General features: G+C 41.7%; 1 protein-coding gene across 4 annotated transcripts in view; it reads right to left on the bottom strand.

Moving 5' to 3' along the window:
- Window positions 1-19,332, bottom strand: part of CCDC170 (coiled-coil domain containing 170) — a 127,138-nt gene extending 107,806 nt beyond the window's left edge. For all 4 annotated transcript variants that reach the window (XM_078370310.1, XM_078370311.1, XM_008995249.5 and 1 more), the window contains exon 1: window positions 18,882-19,332. In XM_078370310.1, coding sequence (XP_078226436.1) covers window positions 18,882-19,265 — 384 coding nt within the window. In that variant the 5' untranslated portion in view covers window positions 19,266-19,332. The remainder of the gene's footprint in view (window positions 1-18,881) is intronic.
- Between the last annotated feature and the right edge of the window lie 5,883 nt (window positions 19,333-25,215).

The following is a 25,215-nucleotide window of genomic DNA, read 5'->3' as shown; positions in this document are numbered from 1 at the left end:
AAAATACCTGGCTGAACTTACTTAATTGTAATAACATTTACTATTGCAAGCAATGGCCCCCTAGAACAAGTATAGATGGAATTTTACTTATGTCTTGTAAAACTAGGAAATAATAACCCCCCCATTTTAAAAATTAGCCCTGACTAGACAAAAACATAGAAGCAAAGATAGTGAGTTTTGGAAGAATTGAAAAGTATAGTAAACAGTTGACCATGATAGACTGGGGAAGCCAAACCATGAATTCTTCATCCACATCTTATTAGGTAGGGATAAGAATATAAACCATTTGTAAAATACTTAACCTTGAAGCCGATGGCTATGGCTCACTCCTATAATCCCAGCACTTTGGGAGGCTGAGGCCAGTGGATCGCCTGAGGTCAGGAGTTCAAGACCAGCCTGACCAACATAGTGAAACCTCATCTCTACTAAAAATACAAAAGTTAACCAGGCATGGTAGCAGGCACCTGTAATCCCAGCTACTCAGAAGGCTGAGGCATGAGAATAGCTTGTACCCAGGAGGCATCTCAGTGAGCTGAGATTGTGCCATTGCACTCCAGAGCAAGACTCTGTCTCAAAATAAATAAATAAATAAATAATACTTACTTTGAAGGGACCAAAATTATAAACCTTAATCTTTGTTGGGGTGAAAGTCTTTCTAATTTACAATTTTTCTGTATTTTGTGATGAAAATTATTTCTTTAACTCATTCTATCTTTAAAAGCTCATTATCACCTCCTTTGCAATATCTAGCCTTAATCTCAAGGGTTTTTTTGCATGCCAGACATACATTATGGGAAATTATATTAACACACCCTCTTTGACTTCAGTATTTTGTTCTGTAACCTCACTGATATACGTCATTTAAATTTACTTGTTAATCAGAAAACATTAAAATGCTTTTTTTGTCTTTTTCTTCAGCTTTTACTAGAAATGAATAAATTCATTTCTAGAATTAGCATAAATGTGAATTTTTTCTCTAAAGCTCTTTCTCTACCACAGAGGCAGAAGAATGGCTGTCTGGTTCATCACTATAGCCCCAGTGACTGAGTATCAGTAAATGTTTGAGGAATGAATGAAAAAAATTATGCACTGAAAATTCAGACCAAGACTTTCTGACTCCAGAGCCCATGCTCTTAAAATTTTTTTTAATGTTAGATGGAGTCTCACTCTGTTGCCCGGGCTAGAGTGCAGTGGTGTTATCAGGGCTCACCACAACCTCCGCCTCCCAGGTTCAAGTGACTCTCCCTCCTGCCTCCGCCTCCCGAGTAGCTGAGACTACAGGTGCATGCCACCATGCCTGGCTAATTTTTGTATTTTTAGTAGAGACAGAGTTTCACTATGTTAGCCAGGCTGGTCTCAAACTCCTGACCTCATGATCTGCCCACTTCGGCCTCCCAAAGTGCTGTGTTACAGGGGTGAGTCACTGTGCCCAGCCTCTTACTAACAATGTTATTGTCCCATATACGCCTAGCTAAAAGTTGAAATGATCACCTTTCCCTAATTGAATGATTTCCTGATGCTTGATATTGCCCTCTGCAAAACTGTTGTAACGATGACTTGCATTTCCATAAATAATGTTAAGCTCAAATAATTAATTTAATTTTAATTAATTCATAAATCTATTTCCAACCACTTTTGGAAAGAGGCATTCTTCTATGTTCATAACTGTACACATTCATAACTGTACAGATTGGATCTGTTGACCTTGGAGCTTATAATTTAATATAAAGTTCTATGAAGCGTGAACATATCTGTCGAAGTTAGCAAGATAGTTTCTTAGGCTGGACTCAAAGAGAGTCACAGGCAAATTAAATAACTTCAGGTCCCACTTTAAACAACTAACAGTTTTTTTAGCATTTATATGTAGGATCTATCTCCATGAGAGGTATTGGGGATAGCTGTGAAGAATAATAATGAATGCAAACTTGGGAACAACGTCACATATGGAATAGCCACTGAGAAAGGAATGCTGGAAACAAAAGTTCCTGTTGACAACCAGGTGAGACACTTTATCCATCAGCACCTTTCATTCATAGAGAGAGAGAGAGACAGATAGATATGATAGAGAGAGAGAATGAGGGAGAGTTCTTTCCACATAGTCAAGATTTTAGAACCCTTCTCAAATGGGATTTTTTTCACTTCACTTATTTTAAAACACTTGATATATTTTATTTTAAAGTGAAAAATTTTCTAAGATATAATATTTTATTTATTTATTTATTTATTTTTTGAGATGGAGTTTTGCTCTTGTTGCCCAGGCTGGAGTACAATCTCAGCTCACCACAACCTCTGCCTCCCAGGTTCAAGCGATTTTCCTGCCTCCGCCTCCCTAGTAGCTGGGATTACAATCACGCGCCACCGTGCCTAGCTCATTTTTAGTAGGGACGGGGTTTCTCTATGTTGGTCAGGCTGGTCCTGAACTCCTGACCTCAGGTGATTGGCCTGCCTCGGCCTCCCAAAGTGCTGGGATTACAGATGTAAGCCACTGCGCCTGGCCTATTTATTTACTTATTTATTTATTTGAGACAGAATCTCATTCTGTCACCCAGACTAGAGTACAATGGTGCAATCTCAGCTCACTGCAACCTCCACCTCCTGAGTTCAAGCAATTCTCATGCCTATCCTCCTGAGTAGCTGGGATTACAGGCACATGCTACCATGCCTGGCTAATCTTTGGGTTTTGTTTTTTAGTTTTTCTGAGATGGAGTTTCACTCTTGTCACCCAGGCTGGAATACAATGGCATGATCTTGGCTCACTGCAACCTCTGCCTCCTGGGTTGAAGGAATTCTCCTGCCTCAGCCTCCCAAGAAGCTGGGACTACAAATGCCTGCCACTACGCCTGACTAATTGTCTTTTTAGGAGAGGTGGGTTTTCACCATGTTGGCCAGGCTAGTCTCAAACTCCCAACCTCGGGTGATCCACCCACCTCAGCCCTGCAAAGTGCTGGGATTATAGGTGTGAGCCACTGGGTCCAGCAAATGTAATATTTTAGCTTACATGTTGAGTGGTGTCCTTCAAACCTTAATAAACTATCGATTTAAATTAGTTCCTCAGGAATATCTGCCTTAAATAGATTTGAAATATAGTTAATCCCATCTTTCAGACGAGCAATGCTCTAGTGCCACAACATTGTGGAACTATGGAGACTGAAGACTGTTGGATATCATTTCAATACTCAACAGTTTCATATCAACCTATAGGATAAGGAGCAAACAACTTTAAGACTGAATTTTCCATTATTTGTCACCTGGTAGTAACTCTTCTATTGCCAATATTTATCAATGTATTCTTTTTTATTTTTATTTTTATTTTGAGACAGAGTCTCATTCTGTAGCTCAGGCTGGAGTGCAGTGGCATGATCTCAACTCACCGCTATCCATGACTCTTGGTTCAATTGATTCCCCTGCCTCAGCCTCCCAAGTACCTGGGATTACAGGCATAGGCCACCATGCCCAGCTGATTTTTGTATTTTTAGTAGAGATGTGGTTTCACCATATTGGCCAAGATGGTCTCACTCTCTTGACTTCGTGATCCACCTGCCTTGGCCTCCCAAAGTGCTGGGATTACAGGTGTGAGCCATCGTGCCTGGCCAAAAGATGATCTTTTTCTGCTATAGAAAGGAGATAGTGTCTCCTGAGTTAACTGAGTTGTTACCAGAAGTTTCCTTTTTGCTCACCTACATTACATGGTCTCTAAACTTTATACTCATTACATACATAGTATCTGTGCTTCAGGCATCCGTCAAGAAGATCTATCTATCATCAACTAAACACCTAAAGAAAACTGTCAGCAGAGCACAGTGGCTCACACCTGTAGTCCCAGCCTCAGGAGGCTGAAGCAGGAGAATTGCTTGAACCGGGGAGGTGGAGGTTGCAGTGAGCTGAGATCACACAGCTGCACTCCAGCCTGGGTGACAGAGCAAGACTCCATCTCAGAGGGGGATAAAAAGAAAACTGTTAGGTCAGGTTGAGAGAAAGTAACAGAAAGAGGTTAGGCAGCCACTGCCTTGGGTTCTACAATTTAGAGTATCAGATAGTTTATTCCTCTAGAGGCATGACCTCTCTAAAGTACAATTTAATATACTTCAGCCTTTAGGAATAAACATCATGAGAAATCTTCATGTGAAGAAAGATTCTGTGATTAAAGATACTGTCCATTATGTCAAATAATAATAACTCTTTATTTTTATTTATTTATTTATATTTTTAAGGTAGAGTCTTGCTTTGTCGCCAGGCTGGAGTGCAGTGGCACTATCTCAGCTCACTGCAACCTCCACCTCCTGGGTTCAAGCGATTCTCATGCCTCAGCTTCCTGAGTAGCTGGGATTACAGGCATGCATCATCACCTCCAGCTAATTTATTTTTAAGAGACAAGGTTTCACCTATTGGCCAGGATGCTCTCGATCTCCTGACCTTGTGATCAGCCCATCTCGGTCTCCCAAAGTGCTGGGATTACAGGCATGAGCCAACATGCCCAGACTATTTATTTTTTTAGAGACAGGACTCACTCTGTCACCCAGGCTGGCATGCAGTGGTGCAATCATAGCTCACTGCAGTCTCAGACTCCTGGGCTCAAGCAATCCTCCCACCTCAGATTCCCAACCAGCTAGGACTACAGGTACATGCCATCACACCTGGCTAATTATTGTCTGGCCTTGATGCCTGGGCTGGTCTTGAATTCCTGACCTCAAGCAATCCTTCCGCCTTAGCCTCTTAAAGTGTTAGGATTTCAGGCATGAGCCACCCGACTGGGCATAATAACACTCTATATTTGTTTTGAAGGCCTTTTCCCTAAATGGGGAGGGCTGGGTGTGTGTTCTGAGTACATGAGTGGGGATGCTAACTCTAGCAAAAGGTGAGTATTAGCTCAGGCTGTTACAATAAAATACCATAGACTGTGTGGCTTAACCAGACATTTATTTCTCACAGCACTGGAGGCTACAAAGTCCAAGATCAAAGAGCCTGGAGATTCGGTTCCCAGTGAGGGCTCTCTTTCTGGCCCTTGCTGTATTTTCACATGGGAGGAACAACTCTGGTCTCTCTTCACATGGGAAAATACAACCACCTTGCTGTATTTTTCACATGGGAGGAACAACTCTGGTCTCTCTTTGTCTTCTTTTAAGGACGCTAATCTCATCCTAGGGGCCCCACCCTCACAATCTCATCTAAACCTAAATACCTCCCCAAAGCCCTCATCTCCAAATACCATCACATTGGAGGTTAGGGTTTCAGCACATGAATCTTAAGGGTGCACAAACATTCAGTCCACAACAGGCTGCGAGCTGCATGCACAGGATGGGAACAGGTAAATCTACATACACTCAGGAGTTGAGGGGGTACTAGAAATTAAAGCAGCTGCTCCATGTTCTGTTCATCAACTAATCACCCTGGTTTCTTCCTTGTTCTTAATCTATATCTGTATCTGCCCATTCCATGCATGGAACCTTCTAGATGTCCTCTGGGAAGAACTTTCTACCTCCATCACTGCCTTCTCCTACACCTGGGGGAGGCCCCCCTCTCGATTATTCACCATGATGTTGCCACTTGTGCCTTTGTGTTTTCCAGACTAGGACACATGCCTGGTCTTGTTCTAAGCACTGTTGTGGACTGATTCTATTTTCCATTTTTTCCTTTCTTTTAATGGGATTTAGAGAAGCAGAAGATGTAAATAAATGGTGTTAGTCTACTATCTTGAGCCAAAAGCCCAGATCTAATATATTAATACTCCCACTTTTACAGAGAGGACACTGAGGCCTAGAGTGCTTAAGTAACTTTCACAAGGTCTCACATTTAGCAAATGGTGGGGCTGCACTTGTGCCATCTTCTAATTTGTTGCCTAAGGCTTTCATTGAAGGTGTCATAAAGGATGCATTCAGTTGCCAGGCACCGTGGCTCACACCTGTAATCCCAGCACTTTGGGAGGCTGAGGCAGGCAGATCAACTGAGGTCAGGAGTTTGAGACCAGCCTGACCAACATGGAGAAACCCCGTCTCTACTAAAAATACAAAAGTAGCCAGGCATGATGGCACATGCCTGTAATCCCAACTACTTGGGGGGCTGAGGCAGGAGAATCGCTTGAACCCAGGAGGCAGAGATTGCTGTGAGCTGAGATCCTGCCACTGCACTCCAGCCTGGGCAACAGGACAAGACTCCACCTCAAAAAAAAAAAAAAAAAAAAAAAAAAAAGATGCATTCAAACAGAAAATTATCTCTCCAAATACACGGACCCAACTTCTGAAAATCTGTTGTTGTTTTGTTCTTTGTTTAATAAGCTGTCAGAGAACTCAGTGTTCAATTTAGTGCAACAATTGTATGCCATTTTCTTGCCATATGTAACTCCTCTTCCACTAGATGGCTTCCACTCTCTCTTTCTCTCTCTCTCACTCTTTTTTTATATGTTGCTATTTTAAGCCTCCTCAAATTATATTGGAAGTTAGCATTTGTTTATTAATATTTCTAAGAAAACGTGAAGTGAAAATGAAAGCTGCTCGTGTGGTGGCTCACACGTGTAATCCCAGTATTTGGGGAAGCTAAGGTGAGCAGATTGCTTGAGCTCGGGAGTTCAAAACCAGCCTGGGCAACATGGCAAAATCTCCCTCTACAAAAAACAGCCAGGCACGGCGCACACACCTATAGTTCCAGCTACTCCAACAAATATTTGCTCAATAAATTAGTAAATGGATGAATAAATGATATTCTTATTAGGTGCCTATATCAGGAAGAAAGTATTCCTTTCACATTCTCTCAGCCGCCCTGACTGCTCACCCCACTAATATGTAGTAAAATTCAATGTTAATTTTAAAACCTTCTTTACACTCTCCCTGGAAAGCCTCTTACTCCTGTGGCCCTCTTTTATTTGTGACCTCAAGAAACACCTATACACTGATGACCCCCAAACATATGATGATCCCCAGCCAGCCAGAACCTTTCTCTTTTTTTCTTTTTTCCTTTTCTTTTTTTTCTTTTTTTCTGAGACAGTTTTGCTCTGTCACCCAAACTGGAGTGCAGTGGCATGATCTCGGCTCACTGCAACCTCCACCTCTCAGGTTCAAGGGATTCTCCTCAGCCTCCTGAGTAACTGGGATGACAGGCTCACGCCACCACACCCAGCTAATTTTTGTGTTTTTAGTAAAGACAGGGTTTCACCTTGTTGGTTAGGCTGGTCTCGAACTCCTGATCTCAGGTGATCCACACACCTCGGCCTCCCAAAGTGCTAGGATTACAGGCGTGAGCCACCATGCCTGGCCAGAACCTTTCTTTTAGGCTCAGGACCTGTATATGCAACTGTGGGTCCTGCATAGGCAACTCCCATCAACATGTCTAAAACGGAACTCATGCTACTTTCCCTAGCCCCTTCTTTCTTGGGGGGGGGGGGTCTCTGTCTCAGTGAATGGGACTCAGCTCAGTTCCTTGAGTTAGAAATCTGTGCTTTATAATCTCTCTCTCCCTTTCCTCGGTGCCAATGTGTCTGTCTTGTTGAATCTCACAGCAAACACTCTCAAATTCCTCAATCACCACCCAAGTCAAGGTGAATACAGCAATCTCCAAACAGCTTCCTCACATCAAACGTATTCCCACCCTCATCTCCAGTGAAGCTTCTAATCCATTTTCCACATCGCAGCTAGAATGATCTTTTTTCTTTCTTTCTTTAAATACCACACTGTTAATACAGCTCTAAGCTTGACACCTTTCAGGGGCTTCCTTTGCCCTTGGAATAAAACCTAAACTCCTTCACAGCTGCAGTGACCTATGATCGCACGACTGCACTCCAGGCTGGCTGACAGAACAAGGCTTTGTCTCTAAAAAATGAAAAATGGTCAGGTGTGGTGGCTTACTCTGGTAATCCCAGCACTTTGGGAAGCCAAGGCAGGAGAATCGCTTGAGCCCAGGAGCTCAAGACCAGCCTGGGCAACATAGTCCAACATTTCTAAGACTGTATCTCTACAAAAATTTAAAAATTAGCTTGATGTGATGGCGTGCATGCCTGTAGTCCCAGCTACAGGTGAGGTGGGAGGATCCCTTGAGCCCAGGAGGTCAAGGCTGCAATGAGTTGTGTTCATACCACTGCACTTCAGCCTGGGCAACAGAGCAAGACCCTGTCTCAAATAATAATAATAATTAATATCCAAGGAGCCCTCACTCATGGAGGACTTTACAAGACCACTGGTGACCTCACCACCACTGTTGTCACTTCGTTGCCCATCCAACTGCACTCCAGCCATGCTGGCCCTCACTCCGTGCCATGGAGAGACCTTGTCCAAAGCCCCTATCCCCAGTCCTTTGCCAGCTAACTTCCACTCGCCTTCCAGAGCTCAGCTTCCGTTTCGCTTCCTCGGAGAAGACTGCCCTGGCCACCAAGTGCAGGTGACACTTTTTACTTCCTACCTGATTTGACCTCCTCTTTGGCCTTTGACATACAAATCGCTTACTGCTGGGCGATCCCCCTTACTCACACGCCCCCCACTCTCTTCCGAGCACCTCTCCTTTTCTCACTTCTCTGGCCCTCCACTTGGTCCCTACTGCCACTCACTTCCTTCATCCACTCCGCAACTTGGTGTCTGCTGGATTCTGTCCTCGATGCTCTCTCCTCATCACTGGGACATTCTCACTGGTTTACTTCACGCCCTCCTGCAATCTTAGCCACTTCCAGTATCTAATGACTCCCAACTCTGCATCTCTAACTAGAGATTGACATTTCTAGCCATCTAGTGACCATCGCTTGCATGACCTGATGGCACGTCAAGGTCAGCATCACCCCCTGGCCACCACCACCATTGCCCAAGTAACCTCAGCAAAACCTCCCTTTCCTCGTCCCCGCCCGGGTCTACCAGAGCACCCTGTGTAATTATGTTTGTTCATTGTGCCTGTCCCTCTAAGTCCTTCTCTGAGACCATATATTTATTCCAGCCATGCTTGCCTTCTTCCTTTTTAAAATTTTAATTTATTACCAATTATTATTTACCTACCTCAACTGTAAGCTCCACAGTAAGAAACAGTGTCTTCTACTTTGTAATTCCATTTGTTGCCTGGCACATAAAATTTAAAAACACATTTTTATTTCAATTCTACAGAAAAGTTGCAAGAATAGCCCAATGAACTTAACTATGTTTCACCTCAATTAACCAACTGTGAGAACATTTTGCTACATTTGATTTATTCTTTTCTCTATATGTATATTACAATATGGTTGCTGAATTATTTGTGAGCAATTTGCAGACACTATGGCCCTTTACCCCTAAACTCTTCGGCTTGTATTTTCTAAGAACAAGAGCATTCCTCTTCATACAATTGTCAAATTCAAGAAATTTAACAATGACAGTATATTATTCACCAATTATCCCAATAATGTTCCTTAGAGAAACAATAAATGCATTGCATGTGGTTACCCAGTATCTCTAGTCTGTTTAATCTGGATCAGTTTCGCAGCCTTTCTTAGTCTTTTATAATATCAATCATGAGATAAGCTGGCAGGAGATTTCATCTGCTATGCACTGAGAACAACACAACACCTCTTATCCAATTACCAAAAATGCTCAAAATGATTAACCTGAATCTAATCATGAGGAAACACTACATATACCCAAATTGAGGAGCATTCCACAAACTGCCCTCTTTTTAAACACATCGCCTGGCATGGTGGCTCATGCCTGTAATCTCAGCACTTTGGGAGGCTGAAGCAAGTGGGTCATCTGAGATCAGGAGTTTGAGACCAGCCTGGATGACATGGCGAAACCCCATTTCTACTAAAAATACAAAAATTTTCTGGGCATCGTGGCACATGCCTGTAATCCCAGGTATTCGTGAGGCTGAGGCAGAATCGCTTGAACCCAGGAGGTAGAGGTTGCAGTGAGCCAAGATTGCACCACTGCACTGCAGCTTGGACAACAACAGCAGGACTCTGTCTCAAAATAAATAAATAAAAAAAAATCAAATAACTCTATCAAGATCATTCCCACCCAAGGGCCTGGCACCACTCTTGCTGTTTCTAAGAATATTCCATTTCAGCATGTTTTTGTTTTGTTTTGTTTTGTTTTTTGAGACGGAGTTTCGCTCTTGTTACCCAGGCTGGAGTGCAATGGCGCGATCTCGGCTCACCACAACCTCCGCCTCCTGGATTCAGGCAATTCTCCTGCCTCAGCCTCCTGAGTAGCTGGGATTACAGGCACGCGCCACCATGCCCAGCTAATTTTTTGTATTTTTAGTAGAGACAGCGTTTCGCCATGTTGACCAGGATGGTCTCGATCTCTTGACCTCGTGATCCACCCACCTCGGCCTCCCAAAGTGCTGGGATTACAGGCTTGAGCAACAGTGCCCGGCCCCATTTCAGCATGTTATCTCCTTGGGGAGCCAACCCTAACCCCCTTACCCCGACTAGACCTCACCCTTCACCCCATTCCCTCTCCACCCTGTTAGTCTGCTTTATTTTCTTTTCAAAACGCTTAACACTCTCTAAAATTACCTTGTCTATCTATTTGTTTACTTCTGTAAAATCTATTTCTCCTATTAGAATATAACTGTTAAGAGAGGGACCATATCTAAAATAGCACCTGCTTGAAAATGGGCACTCACTTTATAGTTGGTCAAGAAAAAAGTTCTTTATCCTCAGTGCCTAACAGAGTGCCTAAGGCTCAATACATGTTTCTCAAATGCGTGACTTATACACTGTGTGCTTCGCTGAGCAGAACATTTATGATTCCCATTCCTTCCTGGGTTTTCACTGGCACTTACTCCAAACATTCACAAGATTTCAACAACAAGAGTTCCTTTTCGGTATTCAACTATCCATTTCCTTTGGTCTGAAGTAGAAGAGACTTAGGGAAATGTGACAATTACAGTCAAGTCTTAAAATTGCTCCTTCTTGCACAGGCATTGAGGTTAGACTATGATGGCCGTAATATGCTGAAAAATGCATTTTTATGTGAAACTAATAAGGAATAGTCAAGAGGAAAAGCGTAAGAGAAATTCATTCAATGAAAATGAAGTCATTTCAGTTACTCAGAACTATAATTCAGATATTTATTTATTATTATTTTCTATTTCTTTTATTATTATTATTATTATTTTTTTTTTTTTTTTGAGATGGAGTCTGGCTCTGTCACCCAGGCTGAAGTGCTGTGGCTCAATCTTGGCTCACTACAACCTCCGCCTCCCAGGTTTAAGCAATTCTCTGCCTCAGCCTCCCAGGTAGCTGGGATTACAGGCACGTGCAACCATGCTCAGCTAACTTTTTTGTATTTTTAGTAGTGACCGGGTTTGGCCAGGCTGGTCTTTGAACTCCTGACCATGTGATCCACCCTTCTCAGCAAACCAAAGTGCTGGGATTACACGTGTGAGCCACCACACCCATTCGGCAGATATTTATTTTTATGAGACTAACTCACTCCCTATGGCACTAATGAGGGAACTTGGATATTTATTGATTGATTATTTATTAGTTATTATTGTCATTATTATTTCTAGAGTCAAAGTCTTGCTCTTCACACAGCCTGGAGTGCAGTGGCACAGTCATGGCTCATTGCAGTCTCAAAACTCCTGGGCTCGAACAGTCCTCTAGCCTCAGTATCCCGAGTTGCTGGGATTACAGATATGAGCCACCATGCCTGGTTTAGACAGCTATTTTTATAAGCAATATTTAAAATATTTTCTTCAAGCAATAGCTAAACATGTACCTATATAAGCTATCAGCAATAGCTGTGCTGGTGTCGGTTAGAGGAAGAGAGAGGTGCTACTGGTCTGCCTGAGCAATGCCTTTGAACTTCTCTGCCTTACATCAAAGCCACCAAAGCACCAATTTCAAAGGAAAGAAAGTTGGAAGCAAAACAAAGAAATAAGAAAACCTTGGGTAAAAGAGCACAGAGTAAATAATTCCTGGCTCAGCAAATGTTACTCCCTTTTTCAATTAAAAAAAATTAAGTTGTCCTTGAACATGGAAAAAAGTAAGTCTCTATAATTATTAGTTAATTCAGGTATAAACCAAGGAGTATTCACTATTGTTTAAAATATGCTACACATTATATTTGGTAACAGTAAGTAAATACACAAGCAGTCTCTTTAAAATATGCACACACAAAAAGTGACTGGCCTTCAAAAACTCTCTCCTACCTGTTCTTTGAAGATTTGATCTCATGCTGCACACTAAAGCCAGGTGGTCAAAGAATAGATACCATGAGAAACTAAATGTTAAAGTTCAAATAAAGTTGGATGTGTAAACAAATTAATTGGTTATCATTTATTTTTTAAGACTTTTTATTCCGAAATAATTTTAGAATTACAAAAAAGTTACAAAACAAAACAGCTTCCATATGCTCTCTAGCCCGCTTCCTCCAATGGTCACACTTATACAACTGAGGCAAAGTTATTAAAACCACGAAACTGACGTTGTCGCAATACTATTAACTAAGTAATAGACATTATTCCAATATAATCCGTTTTTTTCACCAATATTCTTTTTCTAGCCCAGAAGCCATTTAGTTTTCATTTTTCCTTAGCCTCCCCAAATCCTGACATTGACCCTGGGCATCGTATTGTAGAATGTCCTTTAAGGTGAGTTTGTCTAATTTGCTCATAGTCATCATTTTCAATAGCATAAAGCCTTTTTATTTAAAACAAAAGGAAAACATTTAATTACTCATCTAATTCATTTTCTACAAATAGAGTACAATTTACAAGCTTCTGTCTGGCTTATTATTTCATAAACTAAAGGCATTTATTCCCTTGGGTAATCGGGGGGAAATCCTGTTAACTTTTATAGCCATATCTGAAACACTTTATGCATTTTTATTCTTCACGGTGACTTAACCAAATTTGCATTTTAGCACTTTCAGCTACTCTCTTACCGAATTTTTTCTGGTTAATCTACCAAATACTAAGAGATATGTTTAAATGTTCTTTTTAGTTGTGGATTTGTCTATTTGTCCTTAAGGATTTTTGCTTCTGTCCATTTTTGTTTTTCTATTTTGATGCTGTGTTATTAGGAACATACACATTTAAAATTGTTACAATTACCTGATGAATGAAATTTTTATCATTATTTAGTGACTCTCTTTACCTCTAGTAATGTTTTTCTTGCCTTAAAGTATTTTTCATAACATTAATATAGACAACCAATTTTGTTTTTGTTATGTGCCTGATATACATTTTTATACACTTTTGCTTTCAATATTCCCATATCTTTTGTTTAGATGTGTCTTTCATAAATATCATTTTTTTTCTTTTTTTAATATTTAGATTTTTTAAATGCAATATGACGTTTTAAGTTTACTAAGCATTTTGTCCATATATATTTATCATGATTACTAATATGTTTGTATTTCTTTCAACCATCATTTGTGTTTTCTTTTTTCCCTATTCCTTCTGTTTCTTTTTCTCTGTATTCTCTTTTTTTGGGGTGGGGAGTGGAGGCTGGTTTTCTTTCTATCTATAGAAGTCTTCTGACTTCAGTTCATATGAAGACATGTGATTAGAGTCAGATCTCTTCTTAAGTTGATTTTTGAGAAAAAGAAGAACAACAAAAAATAAAACAGAGCAAACCAGAAGAGGGAAGAAATGGTTCTCTAAAAAGTGGACATAGATACTACCTCATAACCTCATAGCCCTTATAAAAGGCCACAATAGAAGAAAAAAAACACACAGAAAATAACAAGTGTGGGTTAGAATGTGGAGAAATGAAAACCTTTGTGCATTGCTGTGAGAATGTAAGATGTGTGCAGCCACTGTGGAAACAGTATGGCAGTTCCTCCAAAAATTAGTAGTAGAATTACCATGTGGTCTAGCAATTTCACTTCTGGGTATATATATCCCAAAATTGAAAGCAGGGTCAGAGAGATACTGGTTCATTCATGTTCATAGGAGCATTATTTACAACAGCCAAAAGATAGAGGCAACACAAGTGCGCAGAGACAGATGAATGGATAAACAGAACATGGTATATGCAAGCAATGGAATACATGTCGGGCTTAAAAAGGAAGGACATTCTGACACGTGCTACAACACGAGAAAACGTTGAGAACATGATGCAAGTGAAATCAGCCAGTCATTAAAGGACAAATACAGTGTGATTCCGCTTCTACAGAGTTCTTAGAATAGTCAACTTCAGAGAGAAAGAAAGTAGGATGGTGGCTGTTGGGAGCTGTGGGGAGGAGGGAATGGGAAGGTATTGCTTAATGAGTACAGAGTTTCAGTTTTGCAAGATGAACAAAGTTTTGGAGATGATGGCTGCACCACGATGTGAATGTACTTAATACCACTAAACTGTGCATGTGTATGTTACATGTACTTTAATTTATTTTTTATTGATTGATTTTTTTGAGATGGAGTTTTACTCTGGTTGCCCAGGCTGGAGTGCAATGGTGAGAAGTTGCTCATCGCAACCTCCACCTCCTGATTCTCCTGCTTCAGCCTCCTGAGTAGTTAGGATTACAGGAGTGCACCACCACACCTGGCTAATTTTGTATTTTTAGTAGAGACAGCATTTCTGCATGTTGGTCAGGTTGGTCTTGAACTCCTGATCTCAGGTGATCTGCCCGCCTCAGCCTCCCAAAGCTCTGGGATTACAGGCACGAGCCACCGCACCCAGTTATGTTATGTTTATTTTATATGAGCTTTTTTTACATAGAAATTATGAAAAAGGAAAACAGACTGTAATTCCTTTATAATTAGATAGGACCAGCTCTAAGTCCTTTGCTTTGAGGCTCTCTAGCTGCTGATAGACTATGCTGCTGTTTACATTTGCTTCTCATAACAATTCTATAGACAGTTACTCTGATTAACCCTTGTTTTACAGAGAAGAAAGACATGCTCAAATTCCCAACAATGGTATCTACTGGAGCTGCAACTTTCATTCAGGTTTTCTAGGTATGGGAAAACACTGACATTGCAAGATAGCCTGTAAGCCATAATATATCTGTGGCTTCTGACTGGTGTCAGGGGATTTGGAATCCAAGCATCTTCCTCAAAACTATTGCTATAGCTTTTTGCTGAAATCTTATTTTATAATTTGGTCCTTTTCTTTTTGAGACAGTGTCTCACTCTGTCATCCAGACTGGAGTGCAGTGGTGTGATCTCGGCTCACGCCAACCTTTGCCTCCCAGGTTCAAGCAATTCTCCTGCCTCAGCCTCCCCAGTAGCTGGTATTACAGGCACCTGCCACCATGCCTGACATGGTGTTTTGTATTTTTAGTAGAGACGGGGTTTCCCCATGTTGTCTAGGCTGGTCTTGAACTCCTGACCTCAAGTAATACTCCTGTCTCAGCTTCCTGAAGTGCTAGGATTACAGGCATAAGCCACCGTGTCCAGCACATTTTTCACCGAGTGGCATTATTTCAAATGTATGACAAAGTAATGCAGTCTTACTGAAAGATGTAAATTTCCTCCAAAGCATTTTTTTCCTTCATGTTTGGGCTGCCTCCACTCTTCACCTCTCATAATATTGCTGTTAGTATTTGTCACATTTCCCATCCCAGTGAGGCTCTGCTGGGGATCTCATTACAGGTAAATCCAACTTGAGAAGAGTCCCACATTAAATTTGAGTGCCAACGGAAGAGTAATCTTTTGGCTAACACCCTTTTCAGCCTTAGCCCACCTGTACCCAGGTGAAAAAAAAAAAGAAAGAATCATCTTTCTATGTGTCTGTTTCTCTTGATTGTAAACTCTTTTTTTATTTTTATTTTTTATTTTTGAGACAGGGTCTTGTTCTGTTGCCCAGGTTGGAGTGCAGTGGTGCGATCAAGGCTCACAGCAGCCTCAACTTCCTGGGATCAAGTGATCCTCCCACCTAGCTCCCGAGTAGCTAGGACTACAAGCCATGCCTGGGTACTTTTTGTGTTTTTTGTAGAGATGGGGTTTTGCCATGTTGCCCAGACTGGTGTTGAACTCTTGGGCTCAAGCAATCCACCCACCTCTGCCTCCCAAAGTGAATTGTAAACTGTCAATTCTTCGTTATGAGTTGGGTCAGTCTCCATTTCATTTTTGTATCCTCTGTCCCTCCTATAGATTCTCAAAAAACTGATTATTGAGGTGGCAGCTGAAGTATCGATGGAAGCATTGGTGATGATGGTAGGCGTAGGTGCAGTGGTGTTGATACCAAAGCAAATTTCAAAAGTTGCAAAGAATAACAATAGCTAATATTGAGATGCACTTATTCTGTCAGATTCTCTCTTAGGTGCCTTTTATTTATTAACTATGAAATGCTGAAACTACGTTGTGAAAAGTTTTTATGATTCCATGTTTTAGATGAAAAGACTAAAATTCTGATACATTAATTGTTTTGACCAAGGTGTCACAGATTAGCGTTCTAATCAGGATTGCTTGAGTCTAGTTTTGAGTCTAAAGCTAGTATCTCCATCTCTACAATATTCTGCTTTTCCAGAAAGCTGCAGACTATCACTGCTTTGTAATTTGATGTTTTTCAGTGCAGCATGGTAGGAAAAGCGCAAAGCTTTTGAAAGAAAGATACAAGCCCCTGCTCCATCATTTCTAATCGAGTAAGCTATTTCCTCATCTTATATAGTAAGAAACTTCTGCCCTGCCTATATAAATAAGATTATCGCAGATGAAGTATTTTGTAAACTGAACATTTCATGCTAATAAATGCTGCCTTTTCTGCAGCTACTTTTGTTCTTAATAAAATGTAGTTCTTTTGAGCCATTTAAAATCTCAAGCTTGATGGACATTTTCCTTTTGTAGGTAGTGCCTTATGCTAAAGAAAATTCTATCTGAATCAGTATTATTACTCAACTAATATGATTATTTATTGCTAAAGGGGAAAAACCTGGCAGATGCCACCAGTTGGGGACATCACCAATAATGGGACATATGCCCCTCCTGATGTGATACACTGAGACATAACATCTCTTCTGTTATTCCTCAAAAATCTAATCATGAAGAACAATCAGAGAAACTTATTCTGTAAAACAAATGACCTGGACACTGCAGAAATGCAGTATTATCAAAGACGAAAACAAGCAAACAAACAAAACTTTCCAGGTTTGAAGAGACTGGAGACGTAACTAAATACAATGTGTGATCCTGGAATGGGAAAAAAAAATTGACAATAAATGGCATAATTGGGACAACTGGCAGAATTTTAGTAGATTGTGTACATTAGATAATATTATTGTCACAATGCTAAATATCCTGATTTTGATCACCATATGCTGGTTAGAGGATGCCCTTATTCTTAGGAGATAACACACCAGAGTATTTACAAATGAAAGGTCACAGGGGACCAGGCATGGTAGCACACCTCTGTAATCCTAGCACTTTGGGAGACTGAGGCAGGTGGATCGCTTGAGCTCAGGAGTTTGAGACCAGCCTGAGCAACACAATAAAATTCCACCTCTGCAAAGAATACAAAAATTATCCAGGCATGGTGGCATGCCTGTAGTCCCAGCTACTCAGGAGGTTGAGGTGAGAGGATCGTTTGAGCCGGGGGGAGTCAGTGGGCTGTGGTGAGCTGAGATCGTGCCACTGCACTCCAACCTGGATGACAGAGTAAGACCCTGTCTCAAAAAAAGAAGAAAGAAAGAAAAGGAGGGAGGGAGAGAAAGAGGGAGGAAAAAAACGAGAGAGACAGAGAGGGAAAGAAAGGAAAGGAAGAAAGGGAAGAAGGAAGGGAAAGAGGGAGGGAGGAAGGAAGGAAGGGTCATGATGGATGTAATGTACTCTCAATGGGCTCGCCAAAAAGTATATAAATAATATAAAAATACCACATATATATGGGCTAAGACACCACATTGGGATAAAAATTAAAGCCAAATATGAAAATGTCAGGTGAAAGCAAAAACACCTAGTGGTACCGCTGAATTAGAAAGAAAGAAAAAATTATTTTATTTGCACATAGTGGTACTAATTTTCCACAAATATGCCAGGAATCAGAGAAATCTAAATACAGATTAGATGTAAGGCAACAATTAAAGCTGCTGAATATTAGAAGCATTCGGATAGCACGTTGGAGAATCCAACTCATGTTTTGAATCCACTACATCCCCCAGGGATATCTTATGGTCAATACATAGCATGTAGGAAAAGTTTCCAAAACTTTGGAAAGAAAGATGTTAAGTCCCTGCTCCATAATTTGCTAATTGGGTGAGCTACTTCCTGTTAGCAGTTGAGCTGAACACAATTTCCGCATCTTTGGCAACTACTCCCTATACAGAGGATACCTGGTGGGCCCTGATGCCAGGGCCAAAGGGGGATACCTAAACCAGGCTCGGCCAGCCAAATCTTCTTGCGCGCCCGAGTGTGCATGTGCCCGCGTTCGTGTGTGTGTCCGCGCGCGTGTTTGTTCGCGTGTGTGCACGCGCGTCTGTGTGTGCGCGCATGTTCGTGTGTGTGTGCGCGCGCGCTGGCACATCTAATACCTGAAAGTCCCCAATGCCTAAGTAACTCCCGGGAGTAAATGAGTAGGTGCATCCAGCCACAACCGAATTACCGATGTTTCTGGATTCGTTCTCAACGAAAGGGCCAGCGACTCTACTCCGGGCTGGCCCTCTTCCTACCACAACAGATTTTCCAGAAATTGCTCCGAAGCACACCTCAGTAGCTAAGCAGGGAAAGTTAGATGAAGGAATTCTTTGCTCCTAAGGGTGGCGGGGAGGAAGTGCCCGGCCACAATGTCTTTCGAATTTCACCGGTTTCCATGGTCAGAGAAGCAGCGTGGCGCAACTTAAAATTCAGACGCACTCCACAAACTCCGGTCCTGCCCATCCCCTCCTGAAATCAGCACCCTGGCAGTCCCAGGCCATCGCCCACGCGGGCACAGCTGCTCCTATTCTGCCCACGCCTCCGGGAGGAAAAGGGTGCAAATCGGGGGCGCCTCGGCCCCTCCGGGGTCGTCTATCCCCGGGGCCATCCCCGTGCGCGGCCGGCGGCGGGAACTGTACCTCGGGCGCGGGCGAAGCGGCAACCAGCGCGGTGTGACTGGTGGAGTCCAGACTCCTGGAGCCGGAGGAGCGGCCGCGGCTCATTCTGACAGGAGCCCTGGGGCGCGCTCGGACCCGGATCCGGCCCTGAGCGAGGTGGCAGCGCAGGGAGCTGGCGGGTGGCGCGGGCGTCTCCTCGGGCAACGGGTAAACACGGCGGGGACGCGGCGGCGCCTGGCTGCGCGCCAACAGGGTGGCCAGGCCTCTGGAGGCCAAAGTGGACCCCAAGCCCCGCGAACCTGTCCTCCGTGGCGTTGGCCTGCAGCTGAGCGGCCGACGCTGCCAGGGCGACCTTGGGCAGTCGGAGGGGATGGGATCTGCGGTGAACGCAATTCCAGGCCTCATCCTTAAGTCAGGGATAAATGCAGCCGTTGGTCAGTGTGAACGGTGCTGGAGCGAGTGAGGCTTAGGCGCCTTCACAAGAGTGAACGGAGCATTTATTTAGCACCCACTGTATGCAAATGCGTCTGCGAGCGGAGGGTGCAACCTGTGTAGGTCCAGGTCCTGCGCTTAGTTTAATATTCTGCTGTCCCAGTCTTGACGTTTTTAGGACGTTTTGAACAAGGGGTCCTGCATTTTCATTCTGTACCGGGCTCCGCAAATTATGTAGCCTGCCCTGATGTGCGTTCTTTCATTTCACCTTCTCAACAACCCAGGAAATATGGGCACCAGTAATAGCAGTGTTAGTAACAGCCACGGCTTCTCGTTATGAAATACATGTGCTCTTCCATGCGCTGTTCTAAGTGCTTTCCGCGAATAATCCCCTTAAATGAAACAAGTTTATTATTATTATTATTATTTGAGATGGAGTCTCACTGTCACCCAGGCTGGAGTGCAGTGGCACTGCACCCAACCTGCAAGACCCTATCCCTACAAAATGTTTTAAAAAGAAAATTAGCCAGGCATGGTGGTGCACACCTGTAGTCTAGCTACTCAGAAGGCTAAGGTGGGGCCAGGAAAGGTGGCTCACACCTGTAATCCCAGCACTTTGGGAGGCCTAGGCAGGTGGATCACCTGAGGTCAGGAGTTCAAGACCAGCTTGGCCACCATAGCGAAACCCTGTCTCCACTAAAAATACAAAAATTAGGCGGGCGTGGTGGCACACACCTGTAATCCCAGCTACTTGGGAGGTTGAGGCAGGAGAATCGCTTGAACCTGGGAGGTGGAGGTTGCAGTGAGCCAACATGGCACCACTGCACTCCAGCCTGGATGACAGAGCAAAACCCTGTCTCTAAAGACAAAACAAAAAGACAAAAGCAGAGCTGCCGCAGCTTTTCTTGGATTCCATCAGTCATCCTACATGCATTCATATCATCTCTGAGGATTTCTTTGTCTGGACAACGGATTTTGATCTTACAGTAACTTTGCCATATGTGTTATCCAGAATCATCTCAAGGCTTTCACTTAATGCACCATTAAAGAAAACATTCTTAATAAAAACTTAGGCTTTCAGAAATCTCCTATTAATAGTATAATTTGGAGCGAACACGTTTTCAAGTTGCAGTTTTTCCTTGCAGTAGAACCACTACAAACTTGTTGAATTTTCAATGAACCAACCCTGCCAGAGGAAACAAAATTGATAAAAACTCAAGACACCTGGAAGAGAACCAGGTGGAAATCCTTCTCTATTAACTCTAACCCAATTGTTTTAGAATCCCATGTCATAAGTCTAATTCTGGTCACTTGGGTCAATCTCGTATCTCTTATGCATGAGAATAGAAGATATAAATGTGCACAGTCTTTAAAAATCAGCATGACACAGATTTTTCTCTGTATAAAACAATGTGATTTTGTGGGAGCTGGAGGCGGAAAAAGTACTTGGCTCAGCCCTCCCCAGATGCCTTTGAGATTTCTGGGATGTCAAGACACGAGCCAAGTGCCTTTTCAAGCAGCATTTGATGACATGATGACGTCAAATAAGTTGAGTTGGGGGAACCCAGAGGGCTGGACCTTGGAGAAGAAGATTTGGACCAGCTGGGACCAGGGTGTTTGAACATTTCAGGCTGGGAGATGGGGACGTGGGTTTCTAGGTCTGATGATAGTTTAAGCAAAGAAGGGAAGAAAAATATGTACAAATAAATTCCAGTCCAGACCTCTCACAAAACCCAGTGTGTGGGCAGCACATGTGGCCCATAGTACCTCAGTGCAGACCTCTGGCTTGGAGTTTTCTTGTGGTGTCATAAGTTTAGAACTCTGGTTTCCTCCTTTTACTTGTTTGCTGTTTTAAGGATGTACATGTTTCTCCTAGGAAAATTTGTAATATAACTTTTGGAGCTTTTTGACTTCCATTTAAAAACTTGCCACTGAAATCACTCCTGTGACATTTTGTCTGCAGGTTGTTTAAGAGTGGGCTTCATTTAAGTATTTTCCTAAACAGTTGCTATGATCTAAATGTTGGTACGCCCCTCCCCAAATTCATTTGTTGGAACCTAATACCCACTGTGATAGTGTTAAGAACTGGGGCCCAGCCGGGCATGGTGGCTCATGCCTGTAATCCCAGCACTTTGGGAGGCTGAGGCCGGTAAATCACCTGAGGTCAGGAGTTCGAGACCAGCCTGGCCAACATGGCAAAACCCCATTTCTACTAAAACACAAAAATTAGCTGGGCATGGTGGAGCACCTGTAATCCCAGCTACTCAGGAGGCTGAAGCAGGAGAATTGTTTAAACCCAGGAGGCAGAGGTTGCAGTGAGCTGAGATTGTGCCATTTCACTCTAGCCTGACTGACAAGAAAAACTCCATTTAAAAAAAACAACAAGAAGTGGGGTCTTTGAGAAATGATTAAGTCATGGAGGCTGCACCCTCATGAATGAGATTAGCCCTTATAAAAGTGGTTCAGATTTGTTAAAGGATACAAAATGACAGCTAAACAGGAGGAAGAATTTCTAGTATTCCATACCACCATATGATGACTACTGTTAACTATAATATATTACATAGTTTCAAATAGCTAGAAGGAGGATATTGAAGATTCCTAACACAAAGAAATAAAAAATGTTTGAGATGATAGCTCTGCTAATTATCCTGATCACTATTCATTATTTGTATCAAAACTTCAGTATGGATCCCATATATATATAATTATATGTCAATTTAAAAAACATTAAAAGTTTTTGATGAAGAAAAAATTTTCGAAAGCAAAATTATTTCTTAAAAAAGACATATGTATATATATGTATATGTTGTTATTTACCTTAATAATGAAACAGAAGGTCTTTGAGTTATTTTTTGTTATTATTATTATTATTTTAACATTTTTAAACTTTAAAAAAGTGGCTTGAGTGAGCTCCCTTGCATCTTCTTCCATGTGAGGATATAACAAGACCAGCCGGGCATACTGGCTCAGGCCTGTAATCTCAGCACTTTGGGAGGCCAAAGTGGGTGAATCACCTGAGGTGAGAAGTTCAAGACCAGCCTGACCAACATGGTGAAACCTCATCTCTACTAAAAATTAGCTGGGCATGGTGGCAGGTGCCTGTAATCCCAGCTACTTGGGAGGCTAAGGCAGGAGAATCGCTTGAACCCAGGAGGTGGAGGTTGCAGTGAGCTGAGATTGCACCATTGCACTCCAGCCTGGGTAACAAGAGTGAAACTCTGTCTCAAAATAAATAAATAAATATAGCCATTTTCAGTCCCTTCCTAGACTTGCTTCACTTGCTTGCTGATCCTTACTTGAATATCGAATAAATGAACACTCTTCAGCAATGCCTTTATTTGGATCTGTTCATCCTAAATCGGATTCCCTGTCCCTTACTTGTTCCATTGTGACATACAGCTGGTTGTCAAACAATTTGTCAGTGTCATTTCCAAAGATTTTGACACATTTTCATTTCATTTATTAAGGTCCATTTTCTATCTTTTCCCCATACATGTGACTGTTTCCAATATATTTCTACACCTAAAATAAATGTGATCCATCTTATAACTTTACTATAAGCTAAGCTAAGAGAACCATTGAGAGCTCACTTTACGAAAAATAACTCAAAGACCTTCTGTTTCATTATTAAGGTAAATCACAATTGTTCTTTTAAAAAGCAGAATCTTTCTTATCAAAAATTTGAAGTACATTTCAAGACATTTTAGTTGGGTAAATATAAGGTTCTAAAAAACACCTACAATAAATATATATTTTCTGGCCCTAAATGATGTTTATTTGACTTTAAGTTATATATATTTTTGAGACAGAGTTTTGCTCTTGTTGCCCAGGCTGGAGTGCAGTGGCATGATCTTGGCTCACCGCAACCTCCATCTCCCAGGTTTAAGCGATTCTCCTGCCTCAGCCTCTCAAGTAGCTGGGATTACAGGCATGTGCCACCACACCTGGCTAACTTTGTATTTTTAGTTGAGATGGGGTTTCTCCATGTTGGTGAGCCTGGTCTCAAACTTCTGACCTCAGATGATCCACCCACCTTGGCCTCCCAAAGTGCTGGGATTACAGGTGTGAACCACCTCGCCTGGCCAAATTTCCACCTCTTAATGCTTATCTGGAATGAAAATTTACATGTTTTAAGTTTTAAAATGTCATTTCCACAGATGGGTACTGCTATTGATTTCAGTTCATAAGCATGTGATTTAAGTTGAGCATATTAATCACTCAGAAGGCATCTATAAATTTACCTTAGATTTTTATGTTGATATTTATCTTTGAGCATGTTATTATGCTGCAGATTAAAAGCTTCCAGTTGAAGGTTAGATGGAAGCTCTTCAACTGCAGTTGAATGCTAATATAATTTTGAAATATGGGAATTTCCTTTGCACATGCATTGAGGGCTGAATATTGTGTGAGAATGAAGATTTCACATCTTGTTTTAAATTTCATCAGTATAGAAAGCATACAGAGCAGCTTGACAGCTTGTACTTTGAACAATATTAGCAGTTATTGTATATAGTACTGTCTTACCTTGTAATTCTACCTTGAATTGATTAATAAATATTACCAGCTCTACACCAAAAGCTAATTTCCAAAGCCATTCAGTATTCAATAATACTGATTGAAAGCTGTGTTTCTTATTTGGAAAACTTTCAATCTCAGCCCTGAGTTCAAAACATTGAAATAAAACATTGTCACCACTAACCCATCAAATTTCTGTGCATCAGAGCAAGTCAGGATATACAGTTTCTATTTCTGGCAAAAAACGTATAAAAGTGACAATGGTTAAGTCCACAAGCGCAATAAAGTTCAACATTTACACTACTGGTTTAATAATGCCTGATAAATACAAATATTTTCTGTGATGTGTTTGCTGATGAATACTATAATGAGTAACCATAGGTTTTTCATTTTCAAAAGCTTTGTAAATGTATTCGATTAAACCCAGAAACACATATTTTTACCATCATCAGTTGTAACACATCAGATTCTACTTCAGATTGTAATGAATTTGTGTTTTCTGTTTCTCTTAAAATATTCTCACCTGTATTCTCTCCACACAGGCATTTTTTGGGTCGCTGATATCTCCAATAACAACTGCTCAGTATTGTTGACATCGGTCAACTTATCAAGAGCCAAAGAAAATCATTTGCCCTTTTTGTTTTGTTTTGTTTTTTGAGACAGAGTCTCACACTGCCGCCAGGTGCCAGGCTGGAGTGCAGTGGCACAATCTTGGCTCACTGCAACCTCCACCTCCCGCATTCAAGCAATTCTCCTGCCTCAGCCTCCCGATTAGCTGGGACTACAGGCGCACACCACCGTGCCCAGCTAATTTTTGTATTTTTAGCAGAGATGGAGTTTCACCATATTGGCCAGGATGGTCTCGATCTCTTGACCTCGTGATCCACCTGCCTCGGCCTCCCAAAGTGCTGGGATTACAGGCTTGAGCCACCACGCCAGGCCCATTTGCCCTGTTTTTAAGGCAAAACATGTTCATGTTGCACCCAATATCCTCAACTCCGTGAACAACCGGTCTCACTAAGAGCACATTTCTTTGGCTGCAGCAATTAAACATGATTTAATGAACTCAACATTGGTAAATGGCTCTCTGCCTGCTTAATAAATTAACCAGGCAGAAACTGACTTTGGTTGCAGACTCATTTGATCTTTTATTTTTGTGAGTCGATTCTTCCGTGATCAGATATTCCATTTTAAATTTTCTAATTTTTCTGTTACTTTCCTATGAGAGAAGGGTATTATAATGAGTGCTTAGTCTAGTTGTGTCAATGTCTAAGTATTCTTTTAGCACATACATAGTATCGTCTTCATAGTAAACATAATACTTTGGCATCTACTTCTACAAAAAATTATCTATTTACTGTCTTAAAAGCATGACATCCAAAATCCATGTTTCTTGTATTAACAT

This window comes from Callithrix jacchus, chromosome 4 (genome assembly GCF_049354715.1).
Source record: "Callithrix jacchus isolate 240 chromosome 4, calJac240_pri, whole genome shotgun sequence".
NCBI lineage: Eukaryota > Metazoa > Chordata > Mammalia > Primates > Cebidae > Callithrix > Callithrix jacchus.
The sequence above is the reverse complement of the archived record's forward strand: the minus strand, read 5'-3'. Positions and strand labels throughout refer to the sequence as shown.